Source organism: Lacerta agilis, chromosome 9 (assembly GCF_009819535.1).
Source record: "Lacerta agilis isolate rLacAgi1 chromosome 9, rLacAgi1.pri, whole genome shotgun sequence".
NCBI classification, from domain to species: Eukaryota; Metazoa; Chordata; class Lepidosauria; order Squamata; family Lacertidae; genus Lacerta; species Lacerta agilis.
Window position 1 is genome coordinate 58,458,051 of NC_046320.1, and position 24,967 is coordinate 58,483,017.

At 39.8% G+C, this 24,967-nt stretch overlaps 1 protein-coding gene across 2 annotated transcripts in view; it reads right to left on the bottom strand.

The window, feature by feature from the left end:
* Nucleotides 1-24,967, bottom strand: part of CCSER1 (coiled-coil serine rich protein 1) — a 690,560-nt gene that overhangs the window by 469,551 nt on the left and 196,042 nt on the right. For both annotated transcript variants that reach the window (XM_033160591.1, XM_033160592.1), the window contains exon 5: nucleotides 13,300-13,420. In XM_033160591.1, the coding sequence (XP_033016482.1) occupies nucleotides 13,300-13,420 (121 nt within the window). The remainder of the gene's footprint in view (nucleotides 1-13,299; nucleotides 13,421-24,967) is intronic.

Genomic DNA, 24,967 nt, shown 5'->3' on the forward strand with positions numbered 1-24,967 from the left:
ATGAATTATTGAAGCTTTACAACCATATATGGTTCTTGGTTCATTTGCAATAACAGCTTTTGTGGGGGTTAACCACTGAGCCTAGGGCTTGCTGATCAGAAGGTCAGCGGTTCGAATCCCCGAGATGGGGTGAGCTCCCGTTGTTTGGTCCCAGCTCCTGCCCACCTAGCAGTTTGAAAGCACGTCAAAGTGCAAGTAGATACACTGGCTCTGGCGGGAAGGTAACCGGCGTTTCCGTGCACTGCTCTGGTTCGCCAGAAGTGGCCTTGTCATGCTGGAAGCTGTACGCCGGCTCCCTCAGCCAGTAACACAAGATGAGCGCTGCAACCCCAGAGTCGGACATGACTGCACCTAATGGTCAGGGGTCCCTTTATGTAAGAAAAAGATGTGGGTGGCACTGTGGTCTAAACCATTGAGCCTCTTGGCCTTGCCGATCAGAAGGTCAGCAGTTCGAATCCACACAACAGGATGAGCTCCTGTTGCTCTGTCCCAGCTCCTGCCAACCTAGCAGTTCAAAAGCATACCAGTGCAAGTAGATAAATAGGTACTGCTGTGGCGGGAAGGTAAACAGTGTTTCCGTGTGCTCTGGCTTCCATCACAGTGTTCCATTGCACTAGAAATTAGTGCACAGATATAGAGGTAAACAAATGGACCACATGTGGCAAAGAGGCTGAGCTAGAAATCAGGAATCCCTGGTTCAAATCCTACGTCACTCACTAAATGGCCTTATGCAAGGTTTTTACAGTCTTGGGTCCTCCACCTGCCATACAGAAATACATCAACTATTAACATAATATGTTTAACAGGACTGATTTAAGGAAACAAAAAGTAACTAGATGCCGAACACTTTAAGCACCTTAAAAGAACCACCTACATCCTACTATTAAATTGCTTTGTGTTACAGGCATGGAAGTGATTGGTTTAACGGTAGTTAATGACAGCAGAGCATGTTGCTTTTCATTTAAAAAGTTAGGAGTACATTTTCATTGTCACTGTCTCTTACTGGATAATATGGACATAAAGCAAAACTTATTTCCTTTTAGTACTTTTAGGCAATTCATTTTTGAAGAGGCTGTCAAAAATATAAGTAAAACCCTTGCTTGCTGTCACTAATTAGGGGATTTGCAGTACAATAGTGTGCTAATTCAGTCCTCACGTACAGAGTTAAAGTGGACCCTTCATCCATTTGCTGTGGCACCTGGAAATAGGCTACATTATCAGAAGAGAATATTTTAAACCACAGTGAAGCAAGAAGGAGTGTCAAGATTGTAATGTTGACATTTTATAACGGTGCAGCCATTTCTGCACCATATACAGTACCCAATTCCTTTAAAAATGGTTAGTATGTAGTATCAGTAAAAAGGCCAAACCTTAAGCTGTATTAAGGGATAACAACACATGACTGTTAAATAAATCATGACACAGTGCAATATGTTCATCGGAGGGTGTATACACCTATTTTAAGATATGCTAAGGAACAGATTATTGTTATTATGTCATATGCAAGACCATGGAATTTGAAGAGCATAGGCCTACTTTATTTTCCCCATGATTATAAATTATAGGAAAACTATTTTTTTTCACTGTGCAAATATATGCATGTTCACAGCAGACCTTTACAGAATACTTGATATGAAAAGTCCAAACAATTAACCAGTAATGTAAAACAAAAGAATCTTGGCCATTTTGCAGCAATTGGAATCACTTAAAAGAGAAACTTTCTGAAAGAATGATTAGTTGAGATTAGCCCTAATATTACAATGCTGATTATTATTTGTTATTTTCAAGGGATCAAAAGCTGAACTAACACAGCAGAATTTGATTAGCTAGAATATCTCCATGGAATGTAAACCATTTGGCATAACATATTATCTTAATAACAGATGCTGACCTTTCGTGTCCTTTGCTAATTGTTTCGTATTTGAATGGTATCTCATATCATTTGCATAGTCTTTTAAACATTCAGTAACAAAAATATATTTTCTAAACATCCTTAAACTCAGCATCTTGTTACTTTCACAGACAATTTGGAAATGTGTTGTGCATTTATATTTTTACAACTTATCGCCAGGAGTCAGCAGAGAACGTGTATGGTCTGGGAGGACAAAGAAGCTTGAGGGCATCTCTCCCAAAATCCAATTTTCAACAACCAGACAGACAGATGTACCTCATGTCCTGCTTTTCATTCCCCATAGGTATATCTGATTGGTCCGTGTAGGAAACAAGACACTGATGAACTACCGGTAGGCCTTTGGTCTGAACTAACAGAGTTCTTCTAATGTTCACATGCTTCTGGAAAGCCCACAAGCCATCATCCCAGTCGTTATCTCCCCAAAGCTGGAATTCAGAGTTGCACTGCCTCTGGATTTCATTTAAGAACTTAACAATTTCAATGTTGGATCAGACCAAAGGACTGTTGAGTAACCCACCATCTGGCTTCCCATTGTGGTTCCCCAACTGTTGTTCAGAGGCATGTTGCCCCTGATCCTGGCAGTGGCATAATATCAGTCATAACTAGGAGCCATTGATTCCTTTAATCTTCGTGATTTTTTTCTGATTTTAAGCCATCTAGGCAGGTGACCATCACTAGCATAAGTTTAACTACGTATTACATAAAGAAGAATGTCCTTTTTGTCCTTCCTGAATCTCTCACCATCCAGCTTTGCCACCCACCCTCCATTACTCTCCCCATTTCCCCCAAATTATCTATTTATTTTTATTTCGTAAAATTCATACAGCGCTTTTTTGTAAAAAGCAAACCTCAAAGTGGTTTACTGAAAAAGTAAAAATTGAACTGGCACAGCGTTAGGGAGAGAAAACACGAGTACTCAATAAACATACCATGGCGCACAGCAGTTGGAAACAGGCAGCAAGAAAGAAACCACCAGAGAATGCACAATTATCAGGGCCAGTTCCAGCTTTTAGGAGGCCCTTGGGCAAGTTGCCCATGTTGAGCCCCATCACTGACAAGGTCCATGCCTTTACTGGGGCTGTTGCCCAGTGACTTGTCCTCTCTCTATGGTCACCATATGTATATTATTACCTAGAGTGAAACAGGGCTGCTGCTCCTTCTTCTTCCATCTGCCATGGTCACTTGCTTAGAAGAAATAAGTGGTCATCATAGTGGGTCAAATTATTGGCTCATAAAGTTCAGTGTAAACCATGTCAAGAAAGATGGACTGTTATGGGGCAAGACTCTTGGAATACTGTGAATACACCCTCTGCCTGGGGCAGTGTATCAGTAGTCACATCTGGCATTCATCAAAGCCAAATCGTAAGATCCTGTTAACTGGACTAAGTGATCTCTGTTCCAGTTGTAAGGCTATGCAGTTTTAAGCATGGATTTAAAGAGCTCACACAGGGCAGAATTGCTCATCCACTTCAATGTTCTACTTAACTGGGGAAATTCGAAAAAAAACACTTAAATGGTGCTCAATGATCTATTAGGAATTTGACTCCACACTGTCATTTTGTATGCTTCATTCTTATCTTTGGAAAATTATCTCCAGCAGTTATATTCAATTTTTATATAATGCCTGTTATCTTACTTTGATTTTCAGGTGTTTTCTTTCCTTTTTTAAAAAATACCACCAGCAGTATATTGCAGAAACAGTGATTATTGCAATGCCTTTGTGAAGGTTTCCACAATGAAAAGGAAATTTAGACTTTTCAAAAATGTTCTCATTTTTAAAATGATGCATGACAAGCAAATCACAAATTTACTTTGGCTTCTATAAAAAAATACTCTTCCCATAATGGTATGGTAAAAAAAATACTGTTTCTATAGGCCACATATCAGTTTTTCACATGTACCCACTACACCAGGGGTAGGCAACCTAAGGTCCGTAGGCCGGATGCAGCCCAATCACCTTCTTAATCCGGCCCACAGACGGTCAAGGAATCAGCATGTTTTTACATGAGTAGAATGTGTGCTTTTAATATATATATATATATGTATATATATATATATATATATATATATATATATATATATATATATATATATGTATATAGAGAGAGTCCGGCCCGCCACATGGTCTGAGGGACGGTGGACCGGCCCACAGCTGAAAAGGGTTGCTGACCCCTGTACTACATGGTTGGAGCTGCTTCCTTCTGGTGCAATCAAAAGTGGTGGCTGTAAGCCTCTGCGCACTGGAAACATGGGGCCGGCCAACTGCCCTCTTACTCAGTTATCAACCAGCTGAGAAGCAGGTATGGTTATCATCATCACCACCACCATCATCATCATCACTTTTAATCTGTATACCGTCTTTCTACTTTACAATATGAAGGCAGTTTACAAGCTGAAGAAAAAAAGAATGTACACCTTATAACAATCTAATCCAATACAAAAATGTGATAATAAAACATAACTATAAAATAAGCCACATATCAGGTTAATTCTGTGTCCAGGGCGGCTGTCTACCAGCTCCATCTGGTACGCAGTCTGAGACCCTACCTGCCCACAGACTGTCTCACCAGAGTAGTGCATGCTCTAGTTATCTCCCGCTTGGACTACTGCAATACGCTCTACGTGGGGCTACCTTTGAAGGTGACCCGAAAACTGCAATTAATCCCGAATGCGGCAGCTAGACTGGTGACTGGGAGTAGCCTCCAGGACCACATAACACTGGTCCTGAGAGATCTACATTGGCTCCCAGGACGTTTCCGAGCACAATTCAAAGTGTTGGTGCTGACCTTTAAAGCCCTAAATGGCCTCAGTCCTGTATACCTAAAGGAGCGTCTCCACCCCCACCGTTCAGCCCGGACACTGAGATCCAGCGCCGAGGGCCTTCTGTCGGTTCCCTCACTGCGAGAAGCAAAGCTACAGGGAACCAGGCAGAGGGCCTTGTCAGTAGTGGCGCCCACCCTGTGGAATGCCCTCCCATCAGGGGTCAGAGAGATAAAAAAAACTACCTGACATTTAGAAAATACCTGAAGGCAGCCCTGTTTAGGGAAGTTTTTTTTTTAATCTGTGATTTTGGATTGTATTTTAATATTGGTTGGAAGCAGCCCAGAGTGGCCGGGGAGACCCAGCCAGATGGGCGGCGTACAAATAAATTATTATTATTATCATCATCATCATCAAATAAAGTAATATTCAACAATCCATTAGAATAGTATAGAATAATACTAAATATCAGCATATAAAAACTAAACAGAAATTCACTCTTAACAATTATAATAAATAATTTCTAAACTATAATCAATAAAACAATGTACCACCCAATTGACCAGGAAGCCTCTGGTCATTGTGACAGACTCCGTTGGGAGGAAAAGGAAGCTGGATATAGATCAAGTGAAGAATTATTATTATTATTATTATTATTATTATTATTATTATTATTATTATTAAATGTATATCCCACCCTTCGTCCCAAAGGAGCCAAGGTGGCAAACACACAAGCGATAATAAAACCTCCTTGAAACAATTCCAATACAGATGCAGACTGGGAAAGATCTCTAGTTTAAAAGGCTTGCTGAAGGGGGAAGGTCTTCAGTAGGCACCAAAATGTCAACAGAGATAGTAACTGTCTAATATTTAATGGGAGGGAATTGCAAATGATAGCTGCCATAACACTAAAGACCTAATTCCTATCTAGGGGGAGCAGACCTCTTGATGAGTTGGTATCTGCAGAAGCCCCTCTTCTGCACTGTGCAGTGTGATTGGTCAGGTATACAAGGGGAGAGATGATCTTTCAGGTATCGAAGTCCCAAGTCGTATTGGGCTTTATATACCAGAACTAACACATTGAACTTTGTCCAGTCAAGAACTGGAAGTGATTTTATTGTTTTTAATGAAAATGATTGTTTTTTATGCAATTTTGTTCTATTATTTAGTAAATCAGATTGGTAAGAAGCAGTATAGAAATCTTTTCATTTACAAATAAATAAAATGTAAAACCACAAGCAGCTCCAGTGCTGCTGTGGCTGCCTGGGGAACTTACCTGTCAGGACTTCGTTAGGGTTGCTCATGAGTAATCAGGCATGAGTCTCAACTGTCTTTTAACAGTTTATTGGTGCAGACTATTTACAGTGCAGAGAACGTGAAAACATGACCGTCTTAGTCGCTCGCAGAATCCGGGAGTGCCGGTTTCCGGCTGTGACCCCAACATGAGAATTTCGGCACCCCAAAGTGCCGCCTCCCCTGTCTCCTTTTGACCCCTCTGCACAACTGGGGCAACAGAAGTGGCATGCTCCCCTCAGAGCGAAACTCATGAGGCGTGCTGGGGCTCTCAGCAGCATCTCCAAGCCCTTGTCTCGCCTGGCTATTTCCAGCCTGCCCCTCCCCACTGGAGGAGCTGCCACTCTTTCCGCTTGAGGAGGTCTCACTACTGAGTAGGTGTCTGGGCTCTTGGTACATCGACAAGACCTCCCGCCCTGCCGAGGGTGGTTCCCTGACATTACCTTTTATACAACATGGCAAGATAATTAACCTCATGGTGCATGCCTCCTTACTTGACAAAGTAGGTCCTGTTGAACTCAGTGGGGCTTACTTCTAAGTAGACATGCACATGTTTGTGTTGTTAATCCACTACACATCCATCTCGTGAAAGAGCTGTCTTAGTTTTCTTTGTGCGCATGTGCTCATATTGCATTTATTTCAATTTTATGATGTTTTATTACTCACAGTGTCTTGTAATAATGTACTTGATTAATTCCCACAGCTGAGTTGCAAATCTGTTTCTGCAACCTAATTTGTATTTATTGACAGTGAACTTTAATACAAATGCTGCAACATTCCAAATTACTAAATTAATTTTCTCTACTTTTAAAGACAGCATTAATGCTTAAGTGTTTCTGCTCTTTCCTGTAGTACATTAAATTTCTCCAGATATTCCTACATGGTTTACAAAGGGTGGGCTCAGTGACAATTTGTACTGAACATCATTTTTTAGTTGGCTTCTCAAAGGCTTTACATTTCGCAGGGAAATTATTAGGTCTTTGTGTTGGGATTCCCTTGTTCTCTTAAGAAATTTAGCAAGAAATTTATGACTAATCATGAGCATATGATCATAGCATTAATACCAATCACTTTGAGTTCCAAAACAAACAAAAAAGAATAAAAAATTCTTTCCAGTAGCACCTTAGAGACCAACTAAGTTTGTTCTTGGTATGAGCTTTCGTGTGCATGCACACTTCTTCAGATACACTGAAACAGAAGTCACCAGGTCCTTAAATATATAAATCCTTAAATATACAAAAAAAGATATACAGAGCAATCCTTTACTTATCTACTTAAAAGTAAGCTCTGCTGAGTTCAATTGGACTTAATTCTAGGCAGGTGTGCATAAGGACTGTAGCCTTATGGTTCAAAGTTTGAAACATAAATATAGCAAAAGTGTTACATATCCATACTTTTGAGTGTTATTCATTAATTATTGGAACTGATACATGTCGGGGTTCGGGTGCTGGAGCTCCTCGTGCACAAACTTAGGCTGCCCATGCACGAGGTACCAGTAGCGGGGGAAAGCGGCCAGCGTTCCGCGTGCTTATGAGCACGGGCGCCGGCCAAGTCTCACAATCTGAAGGAAGCTGAGTAAGACGGAAAATGACTCCGAAGGTGTGTGAGTTCTTGAATGCCTTCTAACTAAAATAATGCCTCGAAAACTAATGGATGCCTCGAAAACCAAAGGACGCCCTGAATCTGAACCATGTAAACCAAACCAAGGACATTGCGTTGAAATTAAAATTCTTAAAACCTTTACCCCCTTTTCCCCAAATGACGACAGACACCGGATCTTTTCTTTTTTTGGCTTTGGCAAAACCCGCATAGGCTCGTCTTCTGGCCCTAAGCTAAGTTTCCCTGAGCTCTAAGTCCCTGCGCGCCAATTCTTCCGCGATACTAAATTAATCTAAATCTAAACCGAATATCTTCCGCAATTCTAGCCCTAGGCTAAACCTAAAAAACCTAACTAAGGCTAAACCGAATATCTTCCGCGAACTAAACCTAACTAAAAGCAAAACCCATCCAACCCAACCAGCCCGCTCCCAAAATCCCTTAAACTAAACTAGACCTGAACTGAAAGTAAAAGTTCCCAAAAAGAATAAAAACGTGCCTAAGCGGGGAGCCTCAGCCTTTTATTAGGGAACAGATGTGACATCACGATCGATGCCTCAACCAATAAAACCACTGTTGCTGCCCTCCAAAAAGGCGGGAAGCAGATTTAACGTTCATTGATAACTTCAAATATTGCCGGAACTACAAATAAAAGGCGGATTAATCTTATTGGTAAACCAACTATTCATTCTTACTTTCACTTTTGCTTTCACGCGTAAAGATACTAAAAGTAGTTCTCAAAAAACCCATTAAAACAAATGAACAACCGCGGATCTTTTGACGGATCCACGCAGCGTATTCCGACAGATACACTAAATATTGATATTTCCCTCCTAAATTGTAATAATTTAGTCTTTATTGCAAGATTAGGTACTTTATTATTAAATGAATATTGTGTTCTATACCTATGTTGTAATACATATAAAAATGAAAAGACTTCAAGCAATTCACTTTTTCCTCTTAGCAAGACAGACAAGCATTATAAACAGACTTCCACTGGATTGACTCAGAAGGAACTAATTGATGAAAAAGCCTGAAATAGTTTGGTCTATTTTTCCAATGAATTTGCCATGCCCCTGTCAAGCCTTCATTCCAAGCATACTAGAGGAGAAATAAGAGAGATACCTTCCTCACTGTCTTACTTCACTGTTGGAATTAGATAACCATCATGCAGCCCAGTCAGGTGAGTTCTGCCTAAAGGGAATTGGGTAGATTGGCTGGATGAATAGAGGGGGCATAACCTGGGTATTCTGTATTTTGAAAGAGAGGCAGAGGGGAAATGTTATTAAATCAACTTGATGACAAATTGTCAAAATATCCATAAATGCCAAGTCCACTGGTCAATTTTCCAGAAAATCTGATATGGAGTCGTAAACCATAGCATTCCACATCTTTCTTCTTTAAGGCAGCTTTTTTTAATCCAAGCTGGAAAATAATTCAGGAGCCCTGTAATGTTCACCTCTTCTATGATGTCAGCTTTATGAGCCCTCAAAACTCATACCAGGACCTCAGCCAAACCAACTTTATCAGCATCCTTAGTAAGCAGAGTCTGTCACTCAGCAAATCAAAATATACAATTAATGGTTCTTGTTTTACTCAAAGGATTGCCTTTGCCAAAAAAAAAGAACAAAACTGCATGTATTCTCTTAACTCAAATTATGTGTTAATTAATAAATCATGCACATTGAGATGCAGGTTAATTTCCAAGGAGATTAGGCTTTAGTGACCATTGGCCCCAGAGCCTTAGAAGCATCACTTAATCTCACTGTACTTTCCAAAAACTTTCCAGGCTTGCTCATTTGCTTACAAGTTTTTACCTGCATTAATTAAGCCTAGTAATTTGTTTTATCAAAAATGAAAGCATAGCTTTTCAAGGTGCCATATACTGCATCGCATATGCACACCTCTGGTCACACACAACTCTGAACACTAACAGGGGAAGTGAAATTTATTTTGTGCACAAAATTCTGCAGTGTGGTCTCCCATGCTGCTTTATGCTGTATATTGCATTTTGTCAAAAACCGTTATTTAAAAGGATCCTTGTAAAATTGACTTGCTGTTCACCATGCCAAGGGGTAATAATAATAATAATAATATTTATTATTTGTACCCCGCCCATCTGGCTGGATTTCCCCAGCCACTCTGGGCGGCTTCCAACAGAAATCAAATACAAAAATATCAAACATTAAAAACTTCCCTAAAAAGGGAAGGGTAGGGGTCAAGAGCATGCTGGAAATTAATACAGGACTTTCAGGGTGTGGCAGGTAAATTTGCAGTCAGCTGTGCATCTGGCAGTGGACAATCACACACACAAAACCCAGAAGGCTGTGAAAATGCTCTAAAGTTCTTGGGTATAGAGCTAGATTAGATGTAGCCAAGTCAATACCATACAGAAGGAAGTGTGCTACCTGAATAAATCAGTGGACTATTTCTGTTGAGCCATCAAGGTAACCTTGGCTTCCCAGATAGTTGTGTTTGAACAGCAATTTAGCATTATTCTGGTTGGCAATATGTTTTATGAGAGTGTTAACAGCTGCCACACAGCATAATAAAAAGCATCACCAGTTCATTACAATAACAAATCTGATAAGGTGCTCTCCTGTTCAGTAAAGCAGCTCTTTCGATGTATCTGCCCAGATAATGCACAAGCAGCTTAATTATCTACTTCCTTCCATCTCACCTTGCAACCCGGGACCTATCAATCACACACTTGAAGACTTAATACAACCAATTTAGATTACAAACAGAAACAGCATGGACCATATCCCCTGGAGAATGGGGATAAAGTTTTCAAGGAGGAGCAGAACTCTCAAGTTTTCTATTTAAAATGGCAGCTCTGTATCAAGCCCCGCCCTCTCCCCAACTTGCCCTATGTTCTGACATCATTATGGTTTGTTATTCCTCACCAGTGACAACCAAAATGACAAAAACTTAATAATAATAATAATAATAATAATAGCAGCAGGATGAAAAGCTAAATTGGATGTAACTCCATTTTGATGGCCCCGTGGTTCTGCAATGTAGAACATTTGGGCCCTCCACGTGATCCTCCCAAACTGGGCATCTGAAGAACTGAAGTGGCTTTACTCAACTAGTTAAGTCATGTTATTTCCACCAATTAAGAGAAACAAAATCTAAACTCTCTGGAATTGCTTTTCAGCCTCATCACCAGTTTTATGGTGAATATAATATGTCATTTAATTTCTCCCAGGATATTTAATTTTGCCAGTCTTTTTAAACCTCTGCACCATGTACCACTGCACCATATATGCTTGATCACTGTTACTTGCAGTACTGCAAATGAAAGTTACTGTAACTTACCAAAAGCAGTGCTGTGGTGCCACAGGAGTGCCAAGACATAAAGCTTCAAATAAAAAAAAAAGAGCTTTCCTGATTAATGTCCAGGAATACAGTCTCTAGCCCCTAATTTCCTACAGCAGCAGAACTATGATTTGTTACCTCATCCCTTCATATGTGAACACTGGTAAGTTTTCAATTACTGTATTTCCTTTAATACTATAGGCTGCTCTATCCTGAGTCTAAACAAAATGCCCAGCTCCATCACAGATTTGCTTGGGCAAATGAGTACATTTTAAATTGGCACCAAATAGAAAGTAAAGTAGGTGTCGGCCGTATCTGGGATAGAAAGGCATTCCAAAAGCAGGGTGCTACCAAAGAGAAGGCCCTTCCCTGCATCCCCATGCAATACCCCTCTCTCAGAGATATTGAGAGGGGCAGGCTGGTACAGGGAGAAGAAGCAGCATAACAGCAACAGCTCAAAATAAACATGGAAACGGTGGAGACAAAAATAGATTGTGTGAATCAGTTCTCAGTGGAGTTGTACTCTGTTACACTGACATTTTATTATTGTGGTTTGTCAACGCTGCTAGCATCAAGCATAGTCTCACTGAAATCCTCAGCATACAAGAGACCTTTATTACATATCTCCAGATTCCTTAGATTGTTCCTTGCAAGGCAGCATGAGCTTTCATCTGGCAGCCTGTGATCAGCCACACTTAGAAGTGCTTTATTTTCCAGAACACAAACTAGCTTCCTTTTCTGGTGTTCTCAGCTAGGACACATCCCGTCCATTATGTAGCCATCTCAACATGTCTCTGGGCTTTTGTGTGTTTTTTTTATGAATATGTTTGGCGCTTCCTACCGATCTAAAATAAAGTTCACAAGAAGTTTTAGCATCCGCATTCCTTCAACAGAGGCTTGCTGAACTGTCACCATAGCAACACCAAGGAGGCCTGGAATGTTTGCCCCAAATGTCAGTGCGCTTTTTAAAATTGTTTTATTTCTATGAATTCAAACAACAAATCAACTCTGAACAAATGTCATACAGCAGGGTAGTGTGTGTGAAAAAAATATAATCTAGGCTTGAAGTGTTCAAAGTCTCTAGCTTATTAGCTTTCCGCTTCATCTTCCTCTGAACTCACTTGTAAATGCTGTTGAAGAAATATAATACAAATTTACACTAGGGGGAAGTAAGTGCTATGGGAGATCAGGGAGACAAGTATGACTTGTTCTACATTGCCAAGGTACTTGATCCTACACAAAACAAGATATCCATGGTTCTCACATCATTCATTGGGCTTTCGTCTTCCAGTGGTTCATTGTGCTTCTTCGCAGATTATCCACCCAGTAGTTTAATCTGTTGCATGAATACAAGATCAGGAGGCTACACATTTTGACTATTACACCAGTCCAAAGACAGCTCTAACTGGCCAAAAACCTAATTCCTATCTCCATGGATGCACTGGTAGAATCCAACCTGACTGTATTTATTTAGGAAAGGGATCTTGTGGGTTATAGGTAGGTGTTCATTGAAACTGTCAGCTCGGTGTGCTTTTATAGTGTGTGTGTGTGTGTGTGTGTGCGCACACACACACACACACACACACGTCATTAAGCTGCACCAGAGGGTTTTCTCCTGAGTAGACGTGAATAGGAGTGTATTCTAAATGTCATTTTGTAATTATATTAAATAATTCAGAACACTGTGTGCATTTCTGGTTCCTCCATCTAAAACAGTGTCCATCAAAAAATGTCTTCACCAAAAATGGGCAAGTAAAATGATCAGAGGAATAGTAATGTTGGAGAAAAAAACTTAATGCAGAGGGAAAGATGTTAGCAGGGAATAATAATATTTTATTTTATTTATTTATTTATTTATGCCCTACTTTTGCTATCACAGCTCACAACTAAGTATACCATATGCATATAAAACCATTTCTTCTGCAGAAAATTTTGACAACAATGCACCCATAAAACAACTTTATAGCAATGTCTAAAGGAAAATTCTTTAGCTTGCCAGGGGAAAGAAAACGCCACAGTTTATATGCTCTGCCAAATCTTGGTGTGGAGGCTGTTTCAAAGCTGGACCACCTGCTGTGGAAAGCCACCCCCTTCCTTGTTGAAACATCCCTTCAAGAAATCAGGGTGACTATTGCCATCTTCTGTCAAGCTTCTCCTGGCATATAGTATTATAAACCAGAAAAGGCAAGCATCCAGAGATTAAGGTGGCTGAATAAGACACTCTGTTACTGTGCAGCAGCACCAAATCAACTTTAATTGTGCAACCTAAATTTTCTGGTATATGCAGCAACAGTCAGAAGCGCTTGTTAAGTCAGTTAACTAAGAAGTAAGCGGAAGAAGACGCAAATCCTGATAGGCAGAACTTATTCTCACTTATCGCTAAGCAAACCAGAAGTATATTGTAACGTCTCACTCACTGTTTGGTCACTTCAGGCATTTTTGGCTGTTCCTTCTTCTTTCCTTCAGCAGTTGGTTCAATGGGAGTAAGCAGCACAGCAGCACATGAGACTATAGACTGGTGTGAATCTTCCCGGCAAACTGCAAAATAACAGTAATTTGGTTACCACCAATGCATTTCTGGCTTTTCCTTCCAGACATTATTTTAAATATGGGCTTCTCCACTAACTGTCTGAAGCAGTATAGTCCAGTAACAGGTTCACTGCACAAGTCTGCTGACTGCACGCTTCAGCTCTGAATTAATGGGGAAATGGGAGGTTTAAGCAGTCCTGACATATGTAGCTTCTTAGTGCCTGATGTCCACATTAAGGCCCGGGCTACCCTACAATGCTACATTTCAGAGCTCAGATGCCATTTCAGCATGCAAGATACCAAAAATCATGGAAGACATTGGGTTTTTAAAAGCTGTTATACTTGCAGTTATAAGGAACCTGGTATTCATAAATTGTGTGTGTGAAAGTATATATAAGACACTAAAGCAGGGGTGGCTAACTTGTGGTTCTGCAGATGTTGTTGGGCTACAACTCCCATCATCCCTGATCATTGGCTATGTTGACTTGCTCTGATGAGAGCTGTATGGCAACAACAGGGTCAAAAGCTCTCCAGCTCAGCACTCATTTATGAAGTATATAGCCTTCTTTTCAGTCTTTTCCAGTAAGGCCCAAACTATGAAAGCATCTCGGATAATCAACTGTGAGCAAGGAAAACCTATTTTTAAAAACATGAAGCACAAACATGAAAATTTCTCCTAAGGTGAACTTGTGATTGAAAGGGTTAGCATTATTAACACCATTTCTTTCTTTCTTTCTTTCTTTCTTTCTTTCTTTCTTTCTTTCTTTCTTTCTTTTTAAAAACATCTGGGAATCATAACTACCTGACAGCTGTTAGATGTATCTGAAAGTAGATGGGAGATTCCACACAGTTCCCAGTGGTCAAGTACGTAGCATAATAAAAACCATTGCAATCTACACTAATTAGCAACCCTGCTGGGATAACTGAATCATTGCTTACTTATCATGTACTTAACTATAGCTTTTGCCCACTGAGTCACCTCCCCGGGGCAAAGATGGTGTAAGAGCAACATTCACAGTGTTCTGCTATTTGTTAAACATGTTCTCCCTGCAAACATACCGGTACATGAAACCTTGACCTTTATGTTCTAGCTACCACTGTTCTCCAGCACCAGGTTCAATTGCAAATAGCAGCTCAGCCAGTCTTTCTTCGTCCTCAAGTTCAATTAAAATTCATGGTTCCATAGTTTATGTACCAAATACTGACAACACTAAATACATTAATATTACACTGGTGGGGAAAGGCCATAACTCAGCAGGACAGCATCTGCCTTGCATACAGAGGGTGGTATTCAGCAGTTGTTCTACTCAAGAGTAGTTTCATTGAAGATAATGAGTTGAATACAGCCCAGAAGCTCAATCCCTGGCATTTCTAAGTAGGGTTGGGAGAAGTCCTGGAAAGCCTCTGCCAGTCGCTGTAGTTCTCAACTAAAGTCTCCAGTGACACAAAAGCAGGGGTTTACATCTGCTGCAGATGTTTACCCTCACAACAGTGAGGTGCAGGTGTGTCTTGAATTAGGACATGGAAGACCAGGTTTTAAATCCCTACTCAGCCATTAAGCTCACTTGGTGATCGTGGACCAGACACTGACTCCCAGCCTAATCTACTTCTCGGGGTGTTGAAAAGAAAAACTGCTTCCTTCCTCATTAGAGGAAAGATGAGATATGAATGTAATAAATAACAGCAAGCAGGGATGAAAGAGTTGCATGGAAGAGTCATATAAAAATAATTAAAGATTAAAATCAGCTAAAACTATTTTCTATCAGAATGAATAGCTGGATAGAGTCAAAGGTCAGGGTAATGTGGTGTGCAAACGGCGAAAGCTATATCATGAAAGTGTCAGACAGACCTCTGTGAAGAGGAGAACAGTTTAGAGGCTGTCAAAGAGAATGCCCTCTATTGGTTTGTTGTGTTATTGTTTAAAACAACATTGCTTTTTATTGTATTGTAACACACAATGGGATCATATGGTGAAGGCTGGGGAATAAAAGGTCCGTATATAAAAATTAATGGCTTCGGAAAATGAGATTTTCACTGAACAGACCACAGTGTGGGTGCCAGGGGAGCCTCTATGGAGAGGGCACTGCACCACTGAAAAAAGTTATAAAATAATTAAAACTTACAAAGTGCCTGGCTGCTAGATCAGGCCAAAAGCCCATCTAGCCCAGCCTCCTTTTTTCATGTTGGCCAACCAAATGCCAATCAGATGCCCACAAGCAGGATATGAGTGCAATAGGCTCTTCCCCACTTCTGATTCCCAGCATATCAAACCCCACTTGTGATTTGGATCTCTCTTTAGGAACCACCTGCCTCACCTCATTCAGTGATGTCACCCTCACCATTCAGTTTTGTATGCCAACCTTAGTCCACATATGAAGGAGGGTCTTGTCTGATGTACATCTGCCTGGGTTCTAAGGTCATCCTCTGAGGCTCTCTCCCAGGCACCCATGCCAAATGAAATAATTTATCCAGACTAGTAAAGAGCTGCAATGTATTGAGTTCTTACATTTATGTGCTGTTTTTCAGCCAAAGCGCTCAAAGCAGTTTCTAGGTTGAAATCACAGCTTACAATCTAAAATACATTATATGAAAGGGAAAAGGGAAAGCAAATATGTCAAATGACAGCCGCCCCAGCTGAACTGATGGAGGGAGCCTTGCTGACCCATCTCCCCCTCAGAGACAGACAGGGGAATGGATGCTGACGGAGGCAGCATTTGGGATGGTAAGGGGAAACGGCCCTTGAGGAGGACCTTTGGTTTTCCAATTACTGGGTACCAAAGCACTTTAATTAAAAACATTGATATTTCAGTGTTGCTGTTGTTGTTGTTGTGTGTTAGAGGAAAGAGAGAGAGAGAGGGAGATGCCATCTAATATTTTTCTTCTCCTGCTGCTTTAAGCTGCTGGTGGCCAGTCCCCTATGTGGGCTGAGCATTGCAAGGTAAAAATATAATACAGACAAACATACATACATACATAGTACCCTTAACAGGCCATATTTTATCCTACATTTCAACATTATAGAAGCAAATGAAACTGATGCTGGTTAGCAGCAGCGCAATTGCTACAGAACTTCTGTTTTTTAAAAAAATCATTAGTTACGAGAATGCGATTACAGACGACAATGATCCCCAAAGGGTTAGTTGCTATAAATCTGCAATTAAGCCACAGGCCATGTTCTTTAAACACTGCAGTCACAATGACAAAATTGTAATTACTGTAATAGGACCATTACTACCAAATGAATTATATCCTATGAAGCTTTATCTGTTTTCTCGCCTTCTTTCACAATAGTCACAAAAGAATACAGTTATATCTACTTCGTTTTTTCAAGAAAGGATCCCAATGGAGAAAATGCTGACTTACATCATCCTAATAGTTGGATTTAATGATACCAAGGACAATTGATTTGTGCTGCCATCATCATGGTGAAATCCATAAAGAAATCAAAGCTGCTCAATGCTATACTTGGTATAGAAAAATACTTCCCCCTGAATGTGTAAGTTATGCAATTTTTAATATTCCATGCTATACTCCTCTGCATGTTTCTATGACCTTTATCCTGGAAAGCTTAAGTATACATGCAAATTATTTATTTTAACATTGACACTTACGTTTTGCTGACATTTCTGTCATAACTGAGCAATGCAAGCATCCAGAACAATGTTAAAATTCATAAAGCTACCGTTTTGGCCAGACCCTTTTGAAAACTACCAGGATCAAAAGAATCCAAACACCTCTGGGGGTGTTAAGAGGTTCTACTTTACAAAAGAAAACAAACACACTGTATATACAGTGCAGCTCCCTATAGCTGTGATGGTCTGTTTTTTGTTTGTTTAGTGGGTTTTAAATTTTATTTTTATTCAACTTTTTCCAATATAAAAATAATAACTTCCTCTTTTACCCCTCCCCCCACCATTTAAACATGATGTGCTAATTGTTGAAGGAACAAAATGTGGAGGTTAAATTCCTTCATGAGCACCCATGCAGGAGATAAGCCAACAGATGCATGGTCACCCAAGCCAGTTGTGATGGTAATGGTCCACTGCCAACTATATAAGTGATTGGCGCATGTCAGCTCAGTCTGTGTGTCGGAGTCAGTCTTGTGAAGTGAATGAGACTGTCTGTGTGACGTCTTGATTTGCTGGAGCAACATAAATACTTTATACTTGTATGCATATATCTGCAAAGCATACAAGTTGTATGTATACAGGTGAAACTCGAAAAATTAGAATACCGTGGAAAGGTTCATTTCTTTCAGTAATTCAACTTAAAAGGTGAAACTAATACATGAGATAGACTCAAGACATGCAAAGTGAGGTATGTCAAGCCTTTATTTGTTATAATTGTGAGGATTATGGCGTACAGCTGATGAGAACCCCCAATTAACAATTTCAACTTTGGGGTTTTCATCAGTTGTACGCCATAATCATCACAATTATAACAAATAAAGGCTTGACATATCTCGCTTTTGCATGTCATGAGTCTATCTCATATATTAAACTCCAGTAGCTAATGAAAACAATAGCTTACATAAATGGACTTTTCCACGATATTCTAATTTTTTGAGTTACACCTGTATATCAGTGTCCAGAACTGTATTACTGAAACCTTATATTCTGCAAAAGTAGGCTATTTTGGACCTTAAGCTGCCTCGATGTGGTGAGTGGAACTGGGGGCAACTTCCACTGCATGGGTATCTAATCTCAGATTCCCAGCACTAATTTGCGAAGGAAATTTGATATGAAGGAAAGAAGTGGGTGCAAGATACAGTCATTTTCTACTTACTGAAATAGTAGTACCTACCTCTCTCTCTCTCTCTCTCTCTCTCTCTCTCTCTCTCACACACACACACAGAGAGAGAGAGAGAGAGAGAGAGAGAGAGAGAGAGAGTTCAGTACCTCAACTATACAGTGACGTGGAACAATTCCTTTGGTTTCTCACCATTCATCAAAACCCCATCAGGAGAAAGTCTGTCAATCAGGTAGAGGAAACTTGTGCAGTCAACCACACATGAGGTTGTGACACACAAGGCTACAGCACAGCCATGACGGATAGCACTAGGAGCTGCCCCAGTTCAGTGCAGCTCAGCTCTTTGCCAGCAGGTTTGCCAGTGGTAATATACAATTGCACAAGAATCCATTAAAAACATCTCTATGTTGTGATCCAAAGAACAGGGAAGCACACCCACATTATGCACATTCAGAGCTCCCATACATTGCACACAGCCAACAGGGCTTTTTCCTCTTCAATACTCAGCTTGTACAGAAGAAGAAGAACTTAGCATTAAACTATCAAAATGTCACATCATTATGTAATGGAGCTTAGCGTAGATGTATCATTAAAGGGTTGGTAGGTCCTGAGGTAATGTGATGCTGGTGCTTCTGGTTTGGCAGCATAGGAAAAAGACAACCCTGATTACGTTTCATCAAGCTATTATTATGCAGGAAGATGTCACAGTTTAATGTTTCCAGCATCGTTTTCTGTAAGATGTTTTGTGGCCTGCTCATTATGAAAAAGGGGGGGGGGGGACGGGACATATTCCCTGCCAGTGAGCTATATGGGTCTGTGGTATATTAAAGCTCTGAGCCCAAATAGGAAGGAATTCTGCCAAATCGCTGTTGAAATCATGATTCTGTGGTGCAACTATGTATTTTTACCCTTGGGAAAGGTCTCCCCCTGCCCCATTTTGGCCTGTTTCTCAGGACTTTCCTGCAACTGTGCCTAATTGTTGCTAGAAATCATTTTTTTTTTTTTATTGTTGAAGTCCATTTGCCTACTACCATCAGAAAGAGAAAGAAAGAAACCACAGAAACATTATTTTTTACATGTTGTACCACTTTTCAAGCCATCTAAGTCTTTGTGAACCCGAAAATGAGCCGAGCCATAAATACATGTGACTTCACATACTTCCCCAGTCTCAAGGAAAGAAGTTTTCCAGTGGGCAACCAGAAACATTCTTTGCTTATAATGCACAAGCTGAATTTACTAACAATTTAATTGCCCAGATTACACTGGACCTCATTGAAACACATTTAGCTGTATTTTGGAGCGCATGATCACACACATTATTAGAACTTATTTAGTAACGTACTACTAATTAGTTCACTAAACCTCTACTTATAAGAACATGATTTAATCTCTAGTGTGCAATTACCATCTTAGATGATTGGAATTTAGGAACATGTCTAAAACTGATACTTGACATTTGTCCAAGGAACAGCAGTTTAACAGAAAATATTTAAAGGTGATTGCAAAAAGGTTCCAAATTCTAGAAATGTTACACATCTTATTACATCTGGAGTTGAACTGAATACTTGCCAATTTCCTGGCTGGAAACAGTGCTTTAGTGACAAACCCATTAATCGTGTGAACATTCACTTTCACAAAGTGGCTGGGGCAACCCAGTCACATGGGCAGGGTATAAGTAAATAATAATAATAATAATAATAATAATAATAATAATAATAATAATAATAATTCACTGTCATTGTGTACTCATACTGATCCTAAGCAGCGATCTGCCAGGTTCTATGGAGTTGATTTCTTCTGAAAGAATTTGGGTGCTTTTATATTAGGCTGCAATATTCAGAAATAAAGGGCAATCCTTATAATTTACCTTTAAATGGAGTTGGGTTGGGCTGTGGATAGAAGATAAATTTGTTCAGTTTACATTTTAAATAAAACAGGCCTAATCTGCTCGCCCCAGACTTATATGCAGATAGGAACCCAAGTATTAATAGGCTTATGAATTCTGTGATGCAGTTTTGGTATTTTAATACAGTATGCAGACAAAAGTGTGTATTTAAGGGGAAATGCATGGAAAACCATATGAAATGTGTATTTCAGGGGAAGAATGTGTGCACAAGGCATTCAATCTAATCGCAAATTGTTCATGCATTATTATTTTTTTAAATCCATTACAAGAGAGCTATGATGGAGCACATGTAGAACTGACACAAAAAGGAAACAGAATGATCTGGCCCAAGACTGGACAGCCCTTCAAATAGAAGACAGCTCCCAACAGAGGACTGTCATTCATAATGTAGGGCAAAGGACATCCAAGTAAAAACTAAGCTTCCCGTTACATGTAATTCTATGCAATGTGTATTGTGGGGTAAACAGACTGAAGTCAGGGAACGTTTGTCCCATAGTCTTATTCATATTAACGACAACTTGAAAAAAGAAAAAGCATCAAAACAAAGTTGCTAAATAAAGATACACATTCGGTAATGATTTCATTACCAAACTCATATGTGGTCTAAACAAAGGAAATTCATTAAAACATATGGTCCGATGATGCCACAGCCTAATGAGCCATGTTCACAATTGAACCATGGTTTGTTTTAACTATGGTTTGGCATTATGTATGAGAGCAATAGCACTGCTTCACTGTTGGTTGACCACCCAATACCAGATGCTCACCAATCTGCAAAGGCACAAAGAAAGAAGAATGGTGGGATAACAACCTTTGGAGAAACAAGTCATGGCTTGCTTGCTCCATCCATGAGATGATGCATAGTTTGTTGAAGAAACCATACTTAAACAATGACTTAGTGGTAATGTGAGAAAGCAGCCAATGTACTCAAAGACAGGGCACTCATGGGCTCATCCTACCTTGAAAATATCAAATTTAAGCACCTGCGTAAGAAAAAAGAAATTTCCTTAATTAGGCCCTAAGCCAGAGCTTTCCAAACTGTGTGTTGTGACACATTAGTATGTCGGCTGCAGTGTGTAGGTGTGTTGCATGAACGCTCCCCGTGCGCCTTCCAGGGCTGGAAAGAGGTTATCAGGTTTCCTCTAACTCAGCCCTCCAGATGTTTTGAGACCACAATTATCATCATCCCTGACCACTGGTCCTGCTAGCTAGGGATCATGGGAGTTGTAGGCCAAAAACATCTGGAGGGCCGAGTTTGAGGAAGCCTGGGTTAGTTTAACCTCCGGCTTGCTAGTAAAACTGAATTACTGTGTTGCAAAATGATGCATGTCTAAAAAGTGTGTCACCAACATGAAAAGTTGAGGAAGCTCTGCCCTAAGCAGAGCTGTGTCCGTGTGTGTCCGTGTGTGTGTGTGTGGTGTTTTTCTATGCCCACATAGCTGAACATTGCAGTGCAATTACATTTCAGATGCTGAGCAATACCATTGTGACCATTTTTGGTGTTATTAGATACTTTGTGGTGTATTAGTTCAAATCTGGGAAGTCACCGAAGTTTAAAATAGAAGAGATTTTCAAACCAATCTCCCTGTCTATTGATTCCCCCCCCCCCTTTGCAATAACTTCTCCTGAGCTTTCTACATCTCATTTTAAACAGTATTATCTACCATCAACTTACATAGTCTTCACCTCCACAGAATTGTAACCTCTGGATGATATTAACTGGTGCGAAGCAGCATACACCTGACCCAAGTCTCTTAGAAATATTCTCATAATCTGGGGAATTTTAAGTAGCATTTCAAACCTGAATAATTTATCCTCATGAAAAAGTATGACAGGTCTTTAAAGAAATAAAAGCAGCTTCCTTTTTCAAATTCTTCAACACACAGTATTAAGGCATATTTGATGCACACAGAGACATAAAATGAAGACTATGGCACCTTGTACTTATATGCTGTCATTTCCATGATTCTGTACCAGATATATTAATGCCGATTTTAACTACCGTAATTTCATGCAAAACATTCATCTATTACAACAGTTATGCAAAGGACAATGTACACCTTATAATGCTGCTATATTAATTATCCACATAAATCAACAGAAAGAACACACAGTTAATTTTTAATCATTAATTAATTGTTTGGCTACTTTTCTTACTAAAGCTCAAGGCTTAATTAAGCAGCAGAGGAATACTTTTTCATGCTTCCTGACAGCCATTGTTATGAAAGTGTGGTGTGATCTAAAAAAAAATGCCCAATTAGGCATTCCTTTTTTGCATTTCACAATTTTTTTATACAATCCCTGACACAATAATGTAGCATATGTTAAAAATAAACACACACACTTATCTCTCACACACTGGATCAAACGTGCTATCTACAGCTGGCTCAACAACTGTTCCTGAAGTTGAGCTGAAACCCTTTACATAGTTCCAGAGGTCTCATTTTTCAAACCGCAGCATGCAGCTAAGTCATCCATTTATATCGACTGATGCATTTTCAAAATGTTTTTCATGCTCCTTAATCAACATTTCCAAAAGCATGTTACAAACATAAATAAAACCACAATTATTTTCATGACAAAAACCACAGTCAACAGAGACATACTAAAACAGCATAGATCAGTAGCATTGCAAATCCCATTAATCTACCTAGCTGGGTATTATCTACTGGCAGTGGTTCTCCAGAGTTTCAGGAATGGTTTTTCCTAGCCCTGTTTGGAGATTCTGGGAAATGAAGTAACCATAGTTAGAACAAACCTCAATTATCTAAGTTTGGATGTCACGGGGAACTTTGATTAGTAAGGAAGCTCCCTGACTCCTTATCAAGGGAAAGCATGTGAGGTTGAGGCTTCGGCAAACTTTTTCCTGTAACAATAAACCATGATTTAGTGTAGGCATAGGCAAACTCGGCCCTCCAAATGTTTTGGGACTACAGTTCCCATCATTCCTGACCACTGATCCTGTTAGCTAGGGATGATGGGAGTTGTAGTCCCAAAACATCTGGAGGGCTGAGTCTGCCTATGCCTGATTTAGTGTTATGTCTGCATTCGGTCTTTGGTTTGGAAAATTAGTGTGATGGGTTTAGAATATACATGATGGGTACATATATGAACCATTTGATGAGGCCTCAGTGTAGGTAATCTGTGAGGTATAATTTGATATTGGTAAACTCATCCTTTGCAAAGTGGTTTGATTTTTCTTGATAACTTTGTGTCCTGCTACCCTTAGTCAAAGTTGCAAAATTCATCACTGGCTATATTTCCTTTGAAATCCCTGCAATGCATATTAAGCAACTAAATTACCATAAGCATCTGCAAGCTACTTGGCAAAGCATTTATTTGTGTATTTGATATTTGCTGCCTATTTCTACTTACAAATGTTATCTGTGGCTGTTACGTGGCAGTGGAATGATGCATATGGTAGGTTGAGATAATTCAGATGCACTTAGCCTAAAGTGTGAGAAGGAAATCTCATGAGCTGATACCATGAGTTATCTCCCCCCCCCCAAATACAATTATACATGCATGTAAAATTACATGCATGCCAAACTTTGCAGCTGCATTAAATGAATCGATTACTGGTACTCAAGATTACAAGCCATGAAGCTTATAAAGAAAAGAGAATGGATATATTTTAAAATCGCAGTGTAAGTCACAACTGCATACCCTTCAACTACTTAAATTAAATTGGAACATCTTGGGGGTTTTTTTGGGGGGGGCATACTCTTTCACAGGATGGGTGTCCCGGTTTCCCATTGCACCATGTTGGAGGTTATGGGACTGAGTCCAAAGGAGGGCCTATTTTGTGAAAATCTACTTGTGCATAAAATTCACCCATGTGATCAGTACGGGGCTGTGAAAGTGTGTGATCCCTGATGTAGCCTTCAAAAACAGCTGTCCTCAGTCTTCATGGGTTTCATTTGCCCGTACTGCCATCAGAACACAGTCAGCTTTGATTGGTTAAGTTGTGCAGTAACATCATCACATTCAGTACATGTTTCCTAACTAGCAAATCCAGTCAACAGAGAAATCAAACAGGAAAAAAAATGGCTGAAAATCAGAGCAGAATGAAAAACCATTTGGCCACAAACACTTGCCAACAGAAAGATTAAACCTGGGAGTGGGGAGCATTCCCTCCAAAATTCACAAGTTCAGGCTCAAGGAGAACATTCAGTGCAACCCTAATAATAATAATAAACGAAAACATAACTTTGTTAATTAGAAATCAAGGAGGATATAATCTGTCAATTGTATTCATCTTGCCTCCGCCTATCTGAAATAATAAATAGTTTCATGAAATCGTGCCAGATTATCAATTTGGAAAGCTTGTAAATTGTCTTTTACTTCAAAGCTGAACCAGATGCCTCCCATTTGAATGCAAATTAATATCTGCAATTAAAAGGTGTTCACCAGCAGACAGCATTAAAAATGTGACAGGAGATAATCCTTTCAGAATACCACTAGAACACCAATAAATATGTATGAGAAAATCATGATAAGGTCACTATAAGGGTTTGATAATAGAGCCATCTTCCTCTTGAGGGACTGGACAGAGAGAAGGACTCTTGGTCTTTTAGCATTTAGCTCATTATCTGACAAGCACTAGTTCATGTGTGTAAGACTTACAGTGCACTGCCATAGGAGCTAGCATGGAAGGCAACAGGAACAGCAACCTGAATAACAACCAGCCTGAGCTTGGAACCACCACATAGACAATTGTACTAACATACCTATATCAGGCAGTGTGTTGGCACCTTCCAGCATTAATGCAAGTGTCCCATCATTTAAGAAGCCAAATGTCTATAGATGTTATATATTTAGAAAACCAGATGTGCATAGAATGCTGTTGAACCATCACACTGGGACTTCAGGATTGTGAACAGACTTTTGCAGATAATTCA